This window comes from Callorhinchus milii, unplaced genomic scaffold, assembly GCF_018977255.1.
Source record: "Callorhinchus milii isolate IMCB2004 unplaced genomic scaffold, IMCB_Cmil_1.0 Scaffold177, whole genome shotgun sequence".
Classification (NCBI taxonomy): domain Eukaryota; kingdom Metazoa; phylum Chordata; class Chondrichthyes; order Chimaeriformes; family Callorhinchidae; genus Callorhinchus; species Callorhinchus milii.
In genome coordinates, this window is record NW_024704918.1 from 16,066 (window position 1) to 31,182 (window position 15,117).

General features: G+C 43.2%; 1 protein-coding gene across 1 annotated transcript in view; it reads right to left on the reverse strand.

Moving 5' to 3' along the window:
* Positions 1-15,117, reverse strand: part of LOC121851880 (VPS10 domain-containing receptor SorCS2-like) — a 61,177-nt gene that overhangs the window by 3,875 nt on the left and 42,185 nt on the right. Inside the window, 8 exon segments of the mRNA XM_042345960.1 lie at positions 162-246; positions 934-1,077; positions 1,171-1,314; positions 9,096-9,309; positions 10,625-10,821; positions 12,542-12,713; positions 14,936-14,963; positions 14,966-15,048. Coding sequence (XP_042201894.1) covers positions 162-246; positions 934-1,077; positions 1,171-1,314; positions 9,096-9,309; positions 10,625-10,821; positions 12,542-12,713; positions 14,936-14,963; positions 14,966-15,048 — 1,067 coding nt within the window.

Consider the following 15,117-nt stretch of genomic DNA (forward strand, 5'->3'; position numbering starts at 1 on the left):
CTTTTTGCAAAACTGGCTTCAATCGCGATCCAATCACCGCGGTATGCAAGTTATACTTTTTATCAAAATATATGGATGTGCGAGTGTTGTTGGATTACTGTTTCAAGAAACATGTTATGTATGCTGTGTAAATAAAAAATAAATAAATAATGCAAACTTACCGGCAACTACTGTGATTTTTACTTCCGGATTAAGATTGAATTTCACCAAGTTTCTCTTCACAACCGACACAAGTGATTCATAGACCTATAATGCAAACATCACATTTCCAGGAATTTGAATCCATTTCTCAACTTTTGAGTAAACATATCATATTCTACTGTTTGCTACAATAATATATCAAGAATGAGGTTTTTTTTACGCATCAAACACATTGATTGTTGTGTAATATTTTCGTAGGAAAGATATTTATTTAAAATGGAATCTATACACTCATGATACATTTGTACCAACCTACACTCTTACACTCCAGCATTCAGAAGTAATGCAATTATTATTAATACCATTCTAAAAATACTATTGACCTTTATTTACCCAATAAATTCTTAGACATTCTCCAGATTTTCCCATCAGGTGTCCCGGTTATTATGGACTATCCAGAGAAAACCGTTGCATACAAGGGGATAACACTGAAAGCTCCAAACCAATAGCTTCAAGAATGCATTGCTTCACTGTAATTTCCTGGCCATTTCACAGCCCAAGCCTCCAATACCTAGTATACCCAAGTAGTCTTGCGTATAAGTACTAACCAGGCTCAACCTTACTTACCGTCGAGATAGGAAGAGTACGTGCCCAATCAGTGTTATTTTGTCATAAAGTGATAAGACACAAGCAGTTTACTCACCTCAGAATGTCATTTCAAGAGCCGAGTGACTACACCAGTAAAAGAACCATATATTTTATGGCAGCTGCCATATATACACACGCATGTACCCAGACAACCAACATATATGCCCGCACATTGATAACCCACGCTAGCGCTACATAGTAAAAGGTGCCCACAGTGGCATAGCTATCAAGTGTGCGGCGGTGAAAATGTATCAAAAGCCCACAGGCAGAAGAGGCCCGGGTGCTGGACTACAAAAGGGGGTGGAATTTTACAGGGCACCCCATTTACATCCTTGCACCACTGTGCATTTCAAACCAGCCACGCCACTGTGTGATGCCCACCTGTTCGACTTCAGCTCCGTGGCTGCTGCGTCTCCTCCTCCTCCGCGGTTCATCACGGCGTGGCACTGCGTACACGTCCACGTGTGTGGGGAAGCCCAGGGGCACGTCTGTGATGACCTGCTCCTCCGAGATGTGACTGGCAGCCTGCCGTGCAAACGAGAGCAAGCGCCGGCTACAGCCACTCAGAGATATCCTCGGACTTTGCCGATGAGCAAATCAGCGAAATGTGCCCAATCTCATCGTATCTCAAAAGCTAAACAGAATTTGAGCTGGGTAAATACTTAAAAGGTTACCATTAGGTATTTTTTTATTTTACCTTTAAATCCAAATTGTCATCATCATCATCAGCCACGATCAACTCACGGCTTGATGAAGGACTTCCAAAGTTGCCACCACCTCTCATGACCTTGTGATGCAACAATCAATCCAGCACCTACACATGCATTTATTTCATTGCTTCATCTCCATGTAGGGCCTCCACTCGAACACGTTCCATATATTGCTACCATTCCATTATTAATCTTGACCATCGTCCATCATCCTTTCTAGCACAAACCCACTTCTCTTACTATTTCGGATGATGTCTTTAACCTAAATGTGTTCCTTTATCTGTTTCCCAATGTAATTCTAAACATGCATCTCTTCCATGCTTCTCTGCACACTTTTCAGTTTTAGTTTTTCATTAACAACCACGTTTCTTCACCATATGTCATAGCAGGTAGTGCACATAAAGGTTTCTTCTTTGGGTGTATTGGTACACTGCTCTTCATTATCAAATTATATTGCACATTATAAATATAATGCATCCAAAACACTGCACGACCAACCCAGTGACATGAGTTGTATTCTCAGCCATAGCTAACATAAACAGCTTGAGCTATCTGAACCAGTCCTGGGCCAAAGTGCACCAATTCACAATGACCAGCGTAGTGAAGTATGGTCAAACAACCCCTATGAATTACACAGCATGGGGAGGCCTTCATCCAGTGGTGGACTGACAAAGGTTATGCATTACTATTATTTTTTTCATTATTTCATCTGCTCTTATAAACAATTATTTAGAAAATCGAATTTCGAAGCTTATTGGCATGCAGGTCAATCAATGTGCCATTTACACAGAGGAAATTAAATCCTTATTTGTAATTAAGAAAGTAAAATATATTTTAAGTATTTGAAGGCTGTGTATTGGCAATCCGAGTACCATTAGGTGCCGTGGTGGCGAGATGTTAACTACCTCGCCTGGTATACAGGATGTCGCGGGTTTGGTCCTGACCCTGACGCCCGCTGTATATTTGGAATTTGCATGTTCTCCCTGTGGGCATTTGCATTTTTCTCCGGGTCCTCCGGTTTTTCCCTCCACATTTAAAAATATGCCTTTAGAGTATTTGGCTGTTATACATTTCCACGTGACGATATGCCACTTAGTTGAGCTATGGTGCCCAGGTCACTTCTGAAATAGAGCTATATAGCTCAAGTGGCCTTATCTGGTAAAATAAAAAATAGTTTCTTTTAAAAGAGTTTTTTAGTTTTTTAAACTAACCGTATTCATCGTTCACACTATGAAGGGCCATTGCCCAAACCTTCAGCCAATATATATTTCATCCTTTTAAAGCCACAGTGTCATTGATGAATTAGTAAAAAAAAATTGTTACAAGTACCATCGGTTGACGTGAAAGAAACAAACACAAATGTGCACGATGTAATAGTGCACTGGGAAATATGTATGTTGTTTAGTGTGTCAGTGTGGTGTAAGAATAAAATAAATAAATATAATTTGTGAACATGACTCAGGTGCAACTGGAAAATAAAACCAAAACTGACCACTGAGGTTTAGTATACAGTGTTTCCTGGTGAAATAAAACGAAACATCTGAAAGTAGAAGTATGATGTACACACAGTGAAACATACACAGGGGTTATTTACTACAGTATTTCATCATTTAAATAAATCTGGTTTAATGTCTCTATTGTCCGACTCGGACTCTCCCGAGTTCAGCTGGTAAGGCCCATTGAGCTAAACAGCCCATGTCCACTTACGGTTGAGCCAGCAGTAGCCTAAAGATAATTATTCTCCTGTTACCCACAACTAAGGCTATCTACTGATCTATTTACCGACATCCGGATACACATCTACCTTTCGATATATTCATACCAGCACTCCTATATGATATATTTTTTTCATTATAACAGCATGGACTTACACAATACAATTTGGATTCGTAAATAATGTAAATGTGACTGAATGGCAAGATGCTGCACAAAAAACGCAGGGCATACGCCAATGGTAGAATTTACAAAGGGGTAGAAAATTTAGAGAACAGAAAGGGAGGCGACAATATGTAGGATAAGATAGGCATGATGACAATAGAAAGAGACTCAGTCGTCGGCAGAGACGAATGTTTTTACCTGGAACTTGGAGTGAGAGAGAAAGTCAGCAGTGTGGAAGGCTTGTGGGTAGGAACTCAAAAAAATGTGGGTAGCAGCAGTGTATGAGTGACCTCCCGTAGAGTTCACCAACAATGGATCTAGTTCGCCGGACTCTGCTGATGAGACACTTAATGTCAAAACCAGTCCAGAGTTTGCTTTATGAAACAATTCCCAGAGGCCGTGCGGCCGATGGATTGGGTAAAATTACTTTCCTATTTTACGTGGAAAGACACATGGGAAGAAGGCATTACTTATTTTGTTATTCCCTCAAAGTGGAGATTGACTATGAGTTGTGACAGAATGCCTTAGTAGAAGGAGTCCACAGAGGATCTTTAAGATGGTGAGGGTGATTTATTCTTATCATGATCATTTTATAGTTGATTCAGAATTGGAGTGGGTGGCTTTCTGTTGTGTTTGTGAGTTGTACCATGTGTTGTTCCACATTATATCAGACGTTTCAAACAAAAAACACATTAGGGAGCTGTGCAGCACAGCCATGAAATTGGACTGGGAGTCAGTGAAGGGATCTGAGGATTGGGGTGATATGATCTAATTTTAATTATGAGCACCGGTAAGAAATCTGGCAGAGGAATTCTGCAAAATCTGCAGTTTGAAGGTGAGAGATTTGGAGAGGCCATAGAGTGGAGCGTGACAGTAGTTGAGCAAAAAGGTGATGAAGGCGTGGAAAAGATAAGGGTCTCAGCAGTAGATAGGTCATGGAAGTAATGGATGTTATTGTTGTGTAGTTGAAGATAGGTGGTCTTATAAAGTAGAAACATAGAGAATTATGGGTCTGGCCTGATGATGACTCAAAGGCTTCAAATACTTACCTAATTTGAGCATGTTCACAACATGCTTGTTTGCTTACATCTACATAAGTACAGGAATATCTACCAAGTCAGTCTGCATACCCTTCCCTGGTCTATCTGGACACGTTTACCGGAATTTTATGTTTTAACACATATTTAACAATAGTTGTTTTTTTGCACAAATCTCTGGCAATGTTAATGGTGCATTTCTATGCATGCACCGTGGTCAGATGTTGGGGATCCCCTGGCATAGAATCAACCACAGTGGAAATTCCACATAGGCTTTGATTATGGGGAAGTCGCCTGGCAGAGCACGAGCACAGGTTCATGGTTAGCTCTCTGGGGCCGCACTAGTTAATGCTGACGATGTAAGCGGTCTGTTTCAAAGCGGAAGATAAATAATCTCATGACGTTATCCGTAAAAGTGTAGGACATATGTTCCAGCGTCACAGTCTAAAATTTCCCAGCTTGAATTGGGAGCACACAGAGCAATCACTCCCGACTCAAAAACTGTGAAACACAGCAACTTCCTGATAGCTTTGCGACAAATAATATAGCCGCGGATACCAAAAAAATTACTAATGATTTGATTTACGCTGTATTGCATATCTAATATTATACGTCATTAGAGAAACATACCGAGAGTATTCCACTTTGGTTCATGTATACAGAACTCTATGGTTTGAAAAAAGAAACTGGCCTCCTATGCCACGTACAGTAATCCGTACAAATATTTTGTTATTTAGATTTACAAGTTCCTTCCAGTAAATGGATTTCCCTGCCAGATTGTGGTCTGGATATGAGCTGCACTCACTTGTAAGAGAGAGGCCTTGACCGCCCTCGCCACGTCCTCTCGCCACTCGGGCAGCCGGGGTTGTACGATTCCAGGCTCGGTGAGAAGAACAGGTGAAGAACGCGCACATGCTCTGTCGCGCACACACACAGACACTCCCCGATAAATCACCTGTCAGAAAAACACGCTGCGCGATGATCACCATAATCGTCATCACAATAATCATGTTTAGTTCTATATAGTGGCGTTCATGCAAATTGCATCTCACAATCGATAAGGAACCACAGACAAGCTGGAAGGCAGCAGATAGGCCAGGGGGTTTCCCAAACTCGAGTCCTCACGACCCACCATGCTCCCTATGCAATTACAAATTAACTCATTCCACGCTGCATGCATCCAATGATTGTTAAACACGTCCCACATTATGCGCTAAGCAATTAACGCTCTGAATTAATAGAGCCGATTAAAATTAAGATTGAGATGTCAGTGTGCATGTGTGTACACGGCCAACATCAGTGACGATTATCTGAACCGGTCCTGGGCCTCCCCTAGGTCGACTCAGCCTTAAATGAGTACCTGATGCGGTGTGTAAACATCGCCACTGGGGAGACAAAGGCGGTCGGGCGTGGTGCTGGCCACCCACCCTCTCGTGTACCGTTCCGGCCTTCATAGGTGCTCGCTAACAGCACTTGCCCCTACAGTCTGTTAAGGCTATACGGGGGATATTTGTCTTTGTGCACGTGTTCCGTGTGTGTGTTTCACGTGACACAGGCAGCTTCAATTCAGAATCAGAATCTTTAACAATCATCAAGCGTGTGCAGCATGGTGAGGTGCCATGAGGATTAGAGTTTGGAAAACCCTGAGCTTGGCAGTGAGCCCTCTGCCAATAATTCCCCAAGCTCTGCAGTGAGCTATATACTAAGATGCTTTCAGCCAATTAATAATAATTTGTACTCATAACATGTTTATACATGAGGCAGTACAATGTCTAAAATCAAATTCATTAAAAATAATAACAATACTGTAATACGGGAAAATAAACTGAAAATTATTACATCAGCACTGATGGACTCCATTCTAATTCTGGCAAAACATAGGAGGTGTTAAGATCTTCCAACACCAAATAGACACCTATTACAAGGCACAAAGTCTGCACTAACCACACATACTTGTGGTAAAATTTGCAAACAAATATGCTTTCATAATGCATGCATAATTTAATTATTATATGATTTGTTTCTATCTATAAGAATAATAATTTGTATTCATTGGGTGCTTAAATGCACCAGCATATCAAAGTACCTTATATTACATCTCAACTAAATTATTCCAGTTTTTTTAAGCCTAGAGGGCCCCTAATGACAGCTGCCTCTGTGCAGCACAAGGTGAACAGGAGCGGTGGCCTGCAAGTGGGCATTATTTGTGAGTTGGTTATTCCAGTTAAGTAGTTTTGCCAGTATATTTCTCAAATTTGGACCACGAAGCCAGTACACATGCTGTATCTATAGACAGTTGCATCAATGCTTGTTTGAAAGCAATTTCCCAGCGTTACAGACAAGACACCCGATCACCTGTGAGCACAAATGAATAACTCTCTGGTCATTCTAAGAGTAGGCCTGACTCCTAACCGCATAAGATCCAAGAACAATGCAATTTAGGGGATTCTCCCACTTCCCGATCAACTGGCTTCAGCTTCACAGCAGCACTGGAGCTGACATCCAGAGTGGGCTGGCTCTAAGCCACTCTCTGAGCCGAACGCAGCACATATAAGTGAAGGAAAGATTTAGCAGTTTTATATTTTTATATATATGCTGTCATGAACAACCGAATTACAACCATCAATTTCACTGCATATCTGAACCCCTTACATTCCAAGTACCGTAGTCAATGCTCTCTTGTCGTGCTACAGCCCCGGCGGGGTTCAAGGTGAGCTCTTTGAAATATTCATTCAATATGATGACACAGTCATCAGCATTTTTGCTGTTTTCGCATCCTCTGTTATGCTTTAAAAGCATTTTAATTTCACACGCCCAGGCCACAAGCTGTTTTTCTCTTCTTCTCTGCATAGATTTGATATTGGATTTTCTCACCGTACACCATGAGAGAGCGAGAGTGCTGCACAGCCCAACTGCCCGTGGCGGCCTGCACGCTTATCGCCGTCTCTCCCACCGCAGGAAAACTCGTTGTCACCTCTCCCGACAGAGACACCACTGGCTGAGGAGTGGAGCCGAGCAGAAACATCATCAGCAGCCTTCAAAGGCAGGCCTCAACCTTCTGTTTAAAAACTTACACTGACACCCGGTATCATAAAAACTCCATACACTTGTCAATTACACTGCCCTAAAGAAGAATACAAATGTAAAATAGACAACATTTCTGAGGATGGCCCTTCATCATAGTCAATCTATGAAATCTCTCTGCTTTGGGCTGTTGCCCGAAACGTCTCCTGTTATATATATGTTTTCCTCTTGAAGGCTGTGTCATTGCCAAATGTGTTTAATTTTTGGTATTTGTGCGTGTGCACCACTGCCAATGCAGAAACACGTGTTTTTTGTTAGGTTTATTTTTACTGATATCACATATGTTCATCACGGCAAATGAAAGTTACTTACAAATACCAAAAAATTAGAGAACGCATTGGGGCAAATGTAGGGAAACAGACAGACTAAAAAGACACCAAAGGTCAATGGTAGGGAGCACAACCAATGCAGGGACAAAAAAACAAAGATCCCCCGTATAGCCTTTAACAGACTGTTGGGGCAAGTGCTGTTAGTAAGCACCTATGCAGAAGGCCGGAACAGTACACGAGGGGGTGGGTGACCAGCACCACGCCCGACCACCTTTGTCTCCCTAGTGGCGATGTTTACACACCGCACCAGGTACTCATTTGTGGCTGAGTCGACCTATGGAAGGCCCAAGACCAGTTCAGATATTCGTCACTGCTGTTGTCTGTGGGTGGGGATCGAACCGGGTGGCCGGGTTTGTAGTGCAGTACGCTAACTGCTAGACTACTGCTCCCCACAATGCAAGGACAACACCGTGACCCACACACACACAGAAGCGTCCCAACATAACAAAACATGGCATTAGTTGGCATGGACAACTTTGTATCATTCACAATAACTAATCCCTAATATAACTTTAGTTATTTTACATACTTGCAAAACACAGGCCCAAGTAACCAGCAATAAAAAAGCTCTATCCCAGGTGTGAGATACAAGAGTTAACACCGTTCTAAAATTGAGCACGGAAAAGAGGCGACGGTCAGGAATTCCAGTCTCGCTAGAAGGTCTACGCACAAACTAAGTTAAGTCAAATCTGCCCTGATAGTATAAATGAGGTTTGCTTCTATGAACGATTTTTTTTTACCTCTTTAATCATAAACCATTGCGAAATACGAAAATATATTCAAAAGGTTTAATACATTTAAATTTTATTTTATCCAAACAAAAATAACAAACATCATTAACATTGTAATGTATTTTCATTCAATGACCATTGCTGGTATTTATTATCATCACCATCATTACAATAATTATCCTCATTGTGTTCGCTTCACCAGAAGCACCATGCAGTGCCTCATAGACACCGATTCAATTATCCAGGATGTGCTCCACACCACACAACAAACAATGTCACTTTAGGATATGTGTATCAAGGAAGCTTTTAAAATGTATACCCCTACAACCCAGCTAATTCATGGTCATTTCATCATTCAAAACCAATGGACCTAAATTTCACCCGCAATTGACGAACAAATTAAATTACATTACACGAGCAATTCAATTTGATTAAAACACTTACGTGTTATTCCCCCGGGAGAAAACTGTACGAGGGAAATTTATTAACGGTGTTTGTTTAGTGTTATGGCATCGTTATTTGTATGGATTTACGCACTGGATTTGTAGTTTCATTTCGTGTGCACCAAGCCGCATGCTGTGTCTGTAACGAGGTGTGCGAGTGTAGGAGTGCTGCCACCTGTGAACTGTTCCCCAGCCACCAAGAGAAGACCATTCCTTGGCTGTCGGCAGGGGTGATGTGCGTAAACACGTTGAAGAGCTGGTTACGCTTCACCACGGGGGCATAGACAGGTACACGCTTGACAGGGGCTCTGCACGGTAACGAAAAAAGAACAAATTTAGATTGACGTGAACGCACAAAGAGCTCTACTTAAACCAGCGTGAATTCTAGTCTGGAATAAAAGAGCATAATAAAAAATGATCTTACTCGCGCTGGCAGATTTTACTTTAAATTTCTAGGTGCAAAAGAAAACTAAGTTACGGAATGTTATTGTTTAATCACAGTTGTACGTACATAACATTTTTTATGTTGTATAAATCTACAAGCGCAATATAAATAACCCATTGGCTCGTAATTTTAATGCAATCTTACCTTTCAGTAACCTGGCACTATTTTAAAGCTGGAGAGTAAAGGTTAGTTTTCGAACAAATTTCAAATGTACAACCAGCCTTTGCCCCATAATACATTTTCACCACCCTTATCTTACCCAAAATACATTTTTTTTGCCAAGATTGACAATTACATTTTCCACCACAACCTTAAAATGACACAACACCAAGGTGACATTTGTTTTTACCCTTGTATTCTCGTGGAGATGTTAGGTCGATCGCAGGACCATGTGACGCATTGATGTTGACCACACATAGTCCGAGTACCTTGCGGAGTGGTTCAAGGTAGGCGTGCGTCATACTGTACCCCGTTTGTCTCGAGGGCACTTTTCGGTAAATTTTTCACCCCCAAATGAATAATGATTTTCACCACAATAATTGATGTATAATTCCAATGTAATATTCGAGAACATAAGAAAGTCTGAAACATGATATTGTCTGTTAAGAAAAGTAAACAGGCTTGGGGCAGCACACATCTCTAGAAGGGATGATAGCCGGTGGTCAAGATTAACGCCAAAGTGGCAGCCAAAGGGGTACATACGCCCAAGCGGAGATGGAGTGATGAGAATCAGCTAGATGGATTGTTTTATCGCAGGATCATGTGAGACGGCGACGGCTTGGGGAGACCCTCATCCAGCATGGGACTGATCGTAGCTGGTGATGATCATGATGATGTGGTGGGAAAATATTGACCTCGCCTGGTATACAGGTCATGGGTTCAATCCCGACCCTGATGCTTGTATATTTGGAGCTTACATGTTCTCCCCGTGGTCGCGTGGATTTTTTTCTGGGTCCTCCAGTTTTCCCCACAACATTTAGAATCAACGCACGTTAAGAGCATTTGGCCGGTATGAATGTCCGCGTCGTAAGCCACCTCGGTGGGCTATCATTTGCGGCCCGATGTGTTTAAGAAAAACAGCCACATAGCTCAGTGGGCCTTAACTGGTGAAATAAAAAAAAATTGTTTAGTGTATAGCTTTGAAAAAACGCTCTTGCAAATCTGCTCGTGCAACGGACGTCTCCTTACGCAGCACTTGGATGTAGAGTTGTGACTGTTCCCAGCCACCGGAGTTCTCTGCGCGCACCACCACGCGGTAGACGCCAGGCTCGCGGTAGCGGTGCAGGACCGGCTCCTCGCGTAGCGTGAGGTTCACGTAAATCGCCTTGAAGCCGTCACCCAGGTCCACAAAGTACTTCGTGGTGGCCGTGTCTCCCTGGCAACGGCAAAGGGCATCGATATTCAGACGTTTCGTTCGTGCGCCGTGCAGGAAAATTTCCACGGCACATATCAGAGGTGTGGACTCGAGTCATGTGACTTGGACTCGAGTCAGACTCGAGTCATGAATTTGATGACTTCAGACTCGACTTGGACTTGCATAACAATGACTTTGTCCCACCTCTGAGGTGTGGACTCGAGTCATGTGACTTGGACTCGAGTCAGACTCGAGTCATGAATTTGATGACTTCAGACTCGACTTGGACTTGCATAACAATGACTTTGTCCCACCTCTGAGGTGTGGACTCGAGTCATGTGACTTGGACTCGAGTCAGACTCGAGTCATGAATTTTATGACTTCAGACTCGACTTGGACTTGCATAACAATGACTTTGTCCCACCTCTGAGGTGTGGACTCGAGTCATGTGACTTGGACTCGAGTCAGACTCGAGTCATGAATTTGATGACTTCAGACTCGACTTGGACTTGCATAACAATGACTTTGTCCCACCTCTGAGGTGTGGACTCGAGTCATGCGACTTGGACTCGAGTCAGACTCGAGTCATGAATTTGATGACTTCAGACTCGACTTGGACTTGCATAACAATGACTTTGTCCCACCTCTGAGGTGTGGACTCGAGTCATGTGACTTGGACTCGAGTCAGACTCGAGTCATGAATTTGATGACTTCAGACTCGACTTGGACTTGCATAACAATGACTTTGTCCCACCTCTGAGGTGTGGACTCGAGTCATGTGACTTGGACTCGAGTCAGACTCGAGTCATGAATTTGATGACTTCAGACTCGACTTGGACTTGCATAACAATGACTTTGTCCCACCTCTGGCACATATGCACACACGCAGAGACACCTACACCTGTCCGCTACCACGAAAACATTCTCCACCAATACGATGAATTATGCGGGGCAATCAATTACACTTTTGTGCTAAAATATATTGCACGCACTACTACTGGTAAGTCTTCGTTGTATGCACCAGGTTGTGTTGTGCATAACAAGCTATGGGTTTCAATCTCTTTGCTGTACAATACTCTATATACCCTGGTATTGCATTTTTTGACATGAAGATAACCTCCCCTCCCACCTTACTACTCTCCAGGCTACGTGAACAGCCCCCTTGTCAATCTACTGCTGAATGGGGGTCTCCTGGGGATTCTTTGATCACTGATTAAAGAATAAAAAAATACATATTCATAACATATCCCTAATCAACCGTTAATATAACACTTTTTCGTTTCAATTCAGTGATTATCATGTAAGCTGACAAATCATTTGCGACGTGTGTGCACCTCCCGTAGGTTAGGGTCAAATATGATAGACAACGTTGTCCCTCATGTAAGTCTTCAACCTTCATGTTTTCCTGGTGGCACGTGACTAATATCAGAATCAGAATATTTATTTATATTGGAGGAATCCGATGAGTTATAAAGCTTTTTTTCACAGATGCCCAGTCGGGGCAGGTAAGAACGTTACAACAACAAACAATACAAAACATGATAGGAGCGCAAAGTATAGGAACGGTAAACAAATCCCTTTAAAATAAAAATACAAATAAAATAAACAATTTTTTTTATCTTACCAGGTAAAGCCCACTGAGGAATTAGCTTATTTTATTCACAAGCAACCTGGCTGAATGAGCTGCGACTGCTCCCATGGCCACAAAACGACGGGCGGTGCTAGGCGCGTTGCGCTGCACCTTCTCCTGCAGCACGTAGAAGGTGACATTGTCTCCGGGACTGACCACCAGCTTCCCTCCCACAGTCACGATGCTGAGGCCGCGAGGGGGCATCACGGGGCACGCCAGCACCGTGGACTCGTAGTGCACCTCCAGGCCTGACACGCACGTGTTGGACACCATCTTCCTGTACCTGTGGGCAGACACACATACACACACACACAGGTGAAATTAGGTAACGCCGCAGCCCTTGCTCAAGCAGCTGGTGGTGGAAGAGCCTCCGCTCTTGGGAATGCTACAAAGCCCCTATTAGAGGGCGTTTGGCCTACTTTTTGACAATTGGGGATTTTCGAGGACAATGGGGCAACTGCAGGGTATAGATATGTAAGGAAAATAGCAAGGGTGCAGCCATGAAATTTCTCGCTAATGCCACTACTGGCGAAATAGCTTCCACTAGAGGGAGTCCTACAGAACCTCGAGAGCAGGGGGTCCCCAACCCCCGGGCCGCGACCGGTACCATCATCTGTATTGACAGCCGCTCCCATTGCTCGCATTAACGTCTGAGCTCCGCCTACTGTCGAAACCAGCGGCGGTAAGATTCTCATAGGAGCGCGAACCCTACTGTCAACTGCGCATGCGAGGGATCTAGGTTGCGCGCTCCTTATGAGAAGTCAGAATCCGACGCCTCGTTCCCACACTGCGCACTTGTCTCAGTCATAGTTTGGCGAGCCCACAAGCTAACCCCTAGTAGCCACAATGAGTAAAAAACAAACGTGGCTGGAGAGCTTCTTTGAAAAGGGGGAAAGACCCAATGATGAACCCCTCCCCCAGGTCCGTGAAAAAATTGTCTTCCACGAAACCGATCCCTGGTGCCAAAAAGGTTGAGGACCACTGCTCTAGAGGATATTTTTACATACTCTTGCATGCTGGCAAGACGTCTTGGAAGAAGTGGGAGTAACCCACACTTTACCCCACCACACACGACCTGCCCATCGACGAACTGTGATGCACCCATTTGTATTGCTGGGTGGACAAAGGTGGGGTGATTTAAGAAACGTTATGAAACAATATTTTAAAACGTATACACATATACACATTGTATGTATATAACCACATGCAAAGATTCCGTTCATAATCAGTGGGATTTATATGTAAATTATATATATAAACTGCCATAATAACCTACCTCACTATTATTAGACATGTATGGATTCATCTATTCGTCAAATATTTTTGATTCGCATTATTTGAAATGGGTTCACATTACCTCGCCAACCATTAGAGGCATTACATTTACCACAATGTTAAAGGGAATAAAATGCAACCAAAAATCGAGACATTTCACAAAATGAAAGAAGAGCAAATCATTACTTCATGCTCACACCAAACTCTCATACCAAAACCCGCAGATGAACAAAAGTGAAATGCGTATGTTTTAAAACAGTCATTAGATAAAATGTTAAAGTGTTCTACCATTATCATAATCAGCCATGATGTACTGCTGAATGAAGGCATCCCTAAGCCAACGCCAGCTGACATGAGCCTACAATGCAACAATCCACCCAGCAACCGCACACAAACTGAGTTCATCCCTCCATCTCCTCATTCGACGCCTCAGATGCATTCCATTCCCCGTCTGCCACTCCATTATTATTCTTGACCGTTGTCCATAATCCCTTCTAGCGACATATCCTGCCAAAGCCCAATTACTTTTCTTAATAGTTTCGGATGATGTCATTAATCTGCATATGTTCTCTAATTCATGTGTTCCTCTTTCTGGCAATGTAATTCCATGCTTGTCATCTCTTCACGCATCTTCTTCAAAAGGCAGGGTGCCTATGATCTGCAAAGGTCTCTGTCTGGTTCATTCCTGTGCCCCATGTAAGCTGAACACTTATTCCAGGCACTTGAGCACTTTTGCTTACGTAGAAAATTCAACCCAAAGTCGGAACCCAGTATGAATAGCCAGTAAAATGGGGGCCAGGAAGAAGGGATGGACTCTGGATACTCCACCACCTTCGTCAACACATGGTAACCGTTGCTTCTGGGGGATAACGAGAATGACAAACTTGGACATTGCCTTCGTGTTATTTTATTTTGAGTTCTGTTTGGTTACACCCCCTCCCCTTTCTCCCATTCTCTTCCCCTCCCGGTGTACACACTGCTCCCAATCTTTACCCCGAACGCGCTAGGGTAGCGAGCCCGAACGACCCTCGCTCGTTCCCACATTTTGAGGGTGCGTTACGCCTGCCTTGTTACGTGTTACCTATTCCCCCCCCCTACTTTTGAAATTCCCACTGTATTCTGGGTTCATTAATCACAATTGTTATTTTATATTCTATATTAATAGAAAAATCAACCCACAGTATTGCTGCGTTCGCATAACAGCAACAGTGCAAATTCATGAAATCTCACCCTGAACTGTTGGTGTAGGTGTCCCCGGGAGGCACTCGGTTGGGGTGGAAGCAGGGTTGTGCCAAAAGGCCGGTCTGCAGGAACCATCCGGGTAGCGTTCAAAACCGTAATCGCTGCACAAAGATCAGACGCAAGAATTACAAACTTGGCCGACCACCGAACCTGGACGGTTTTTTCTTCTA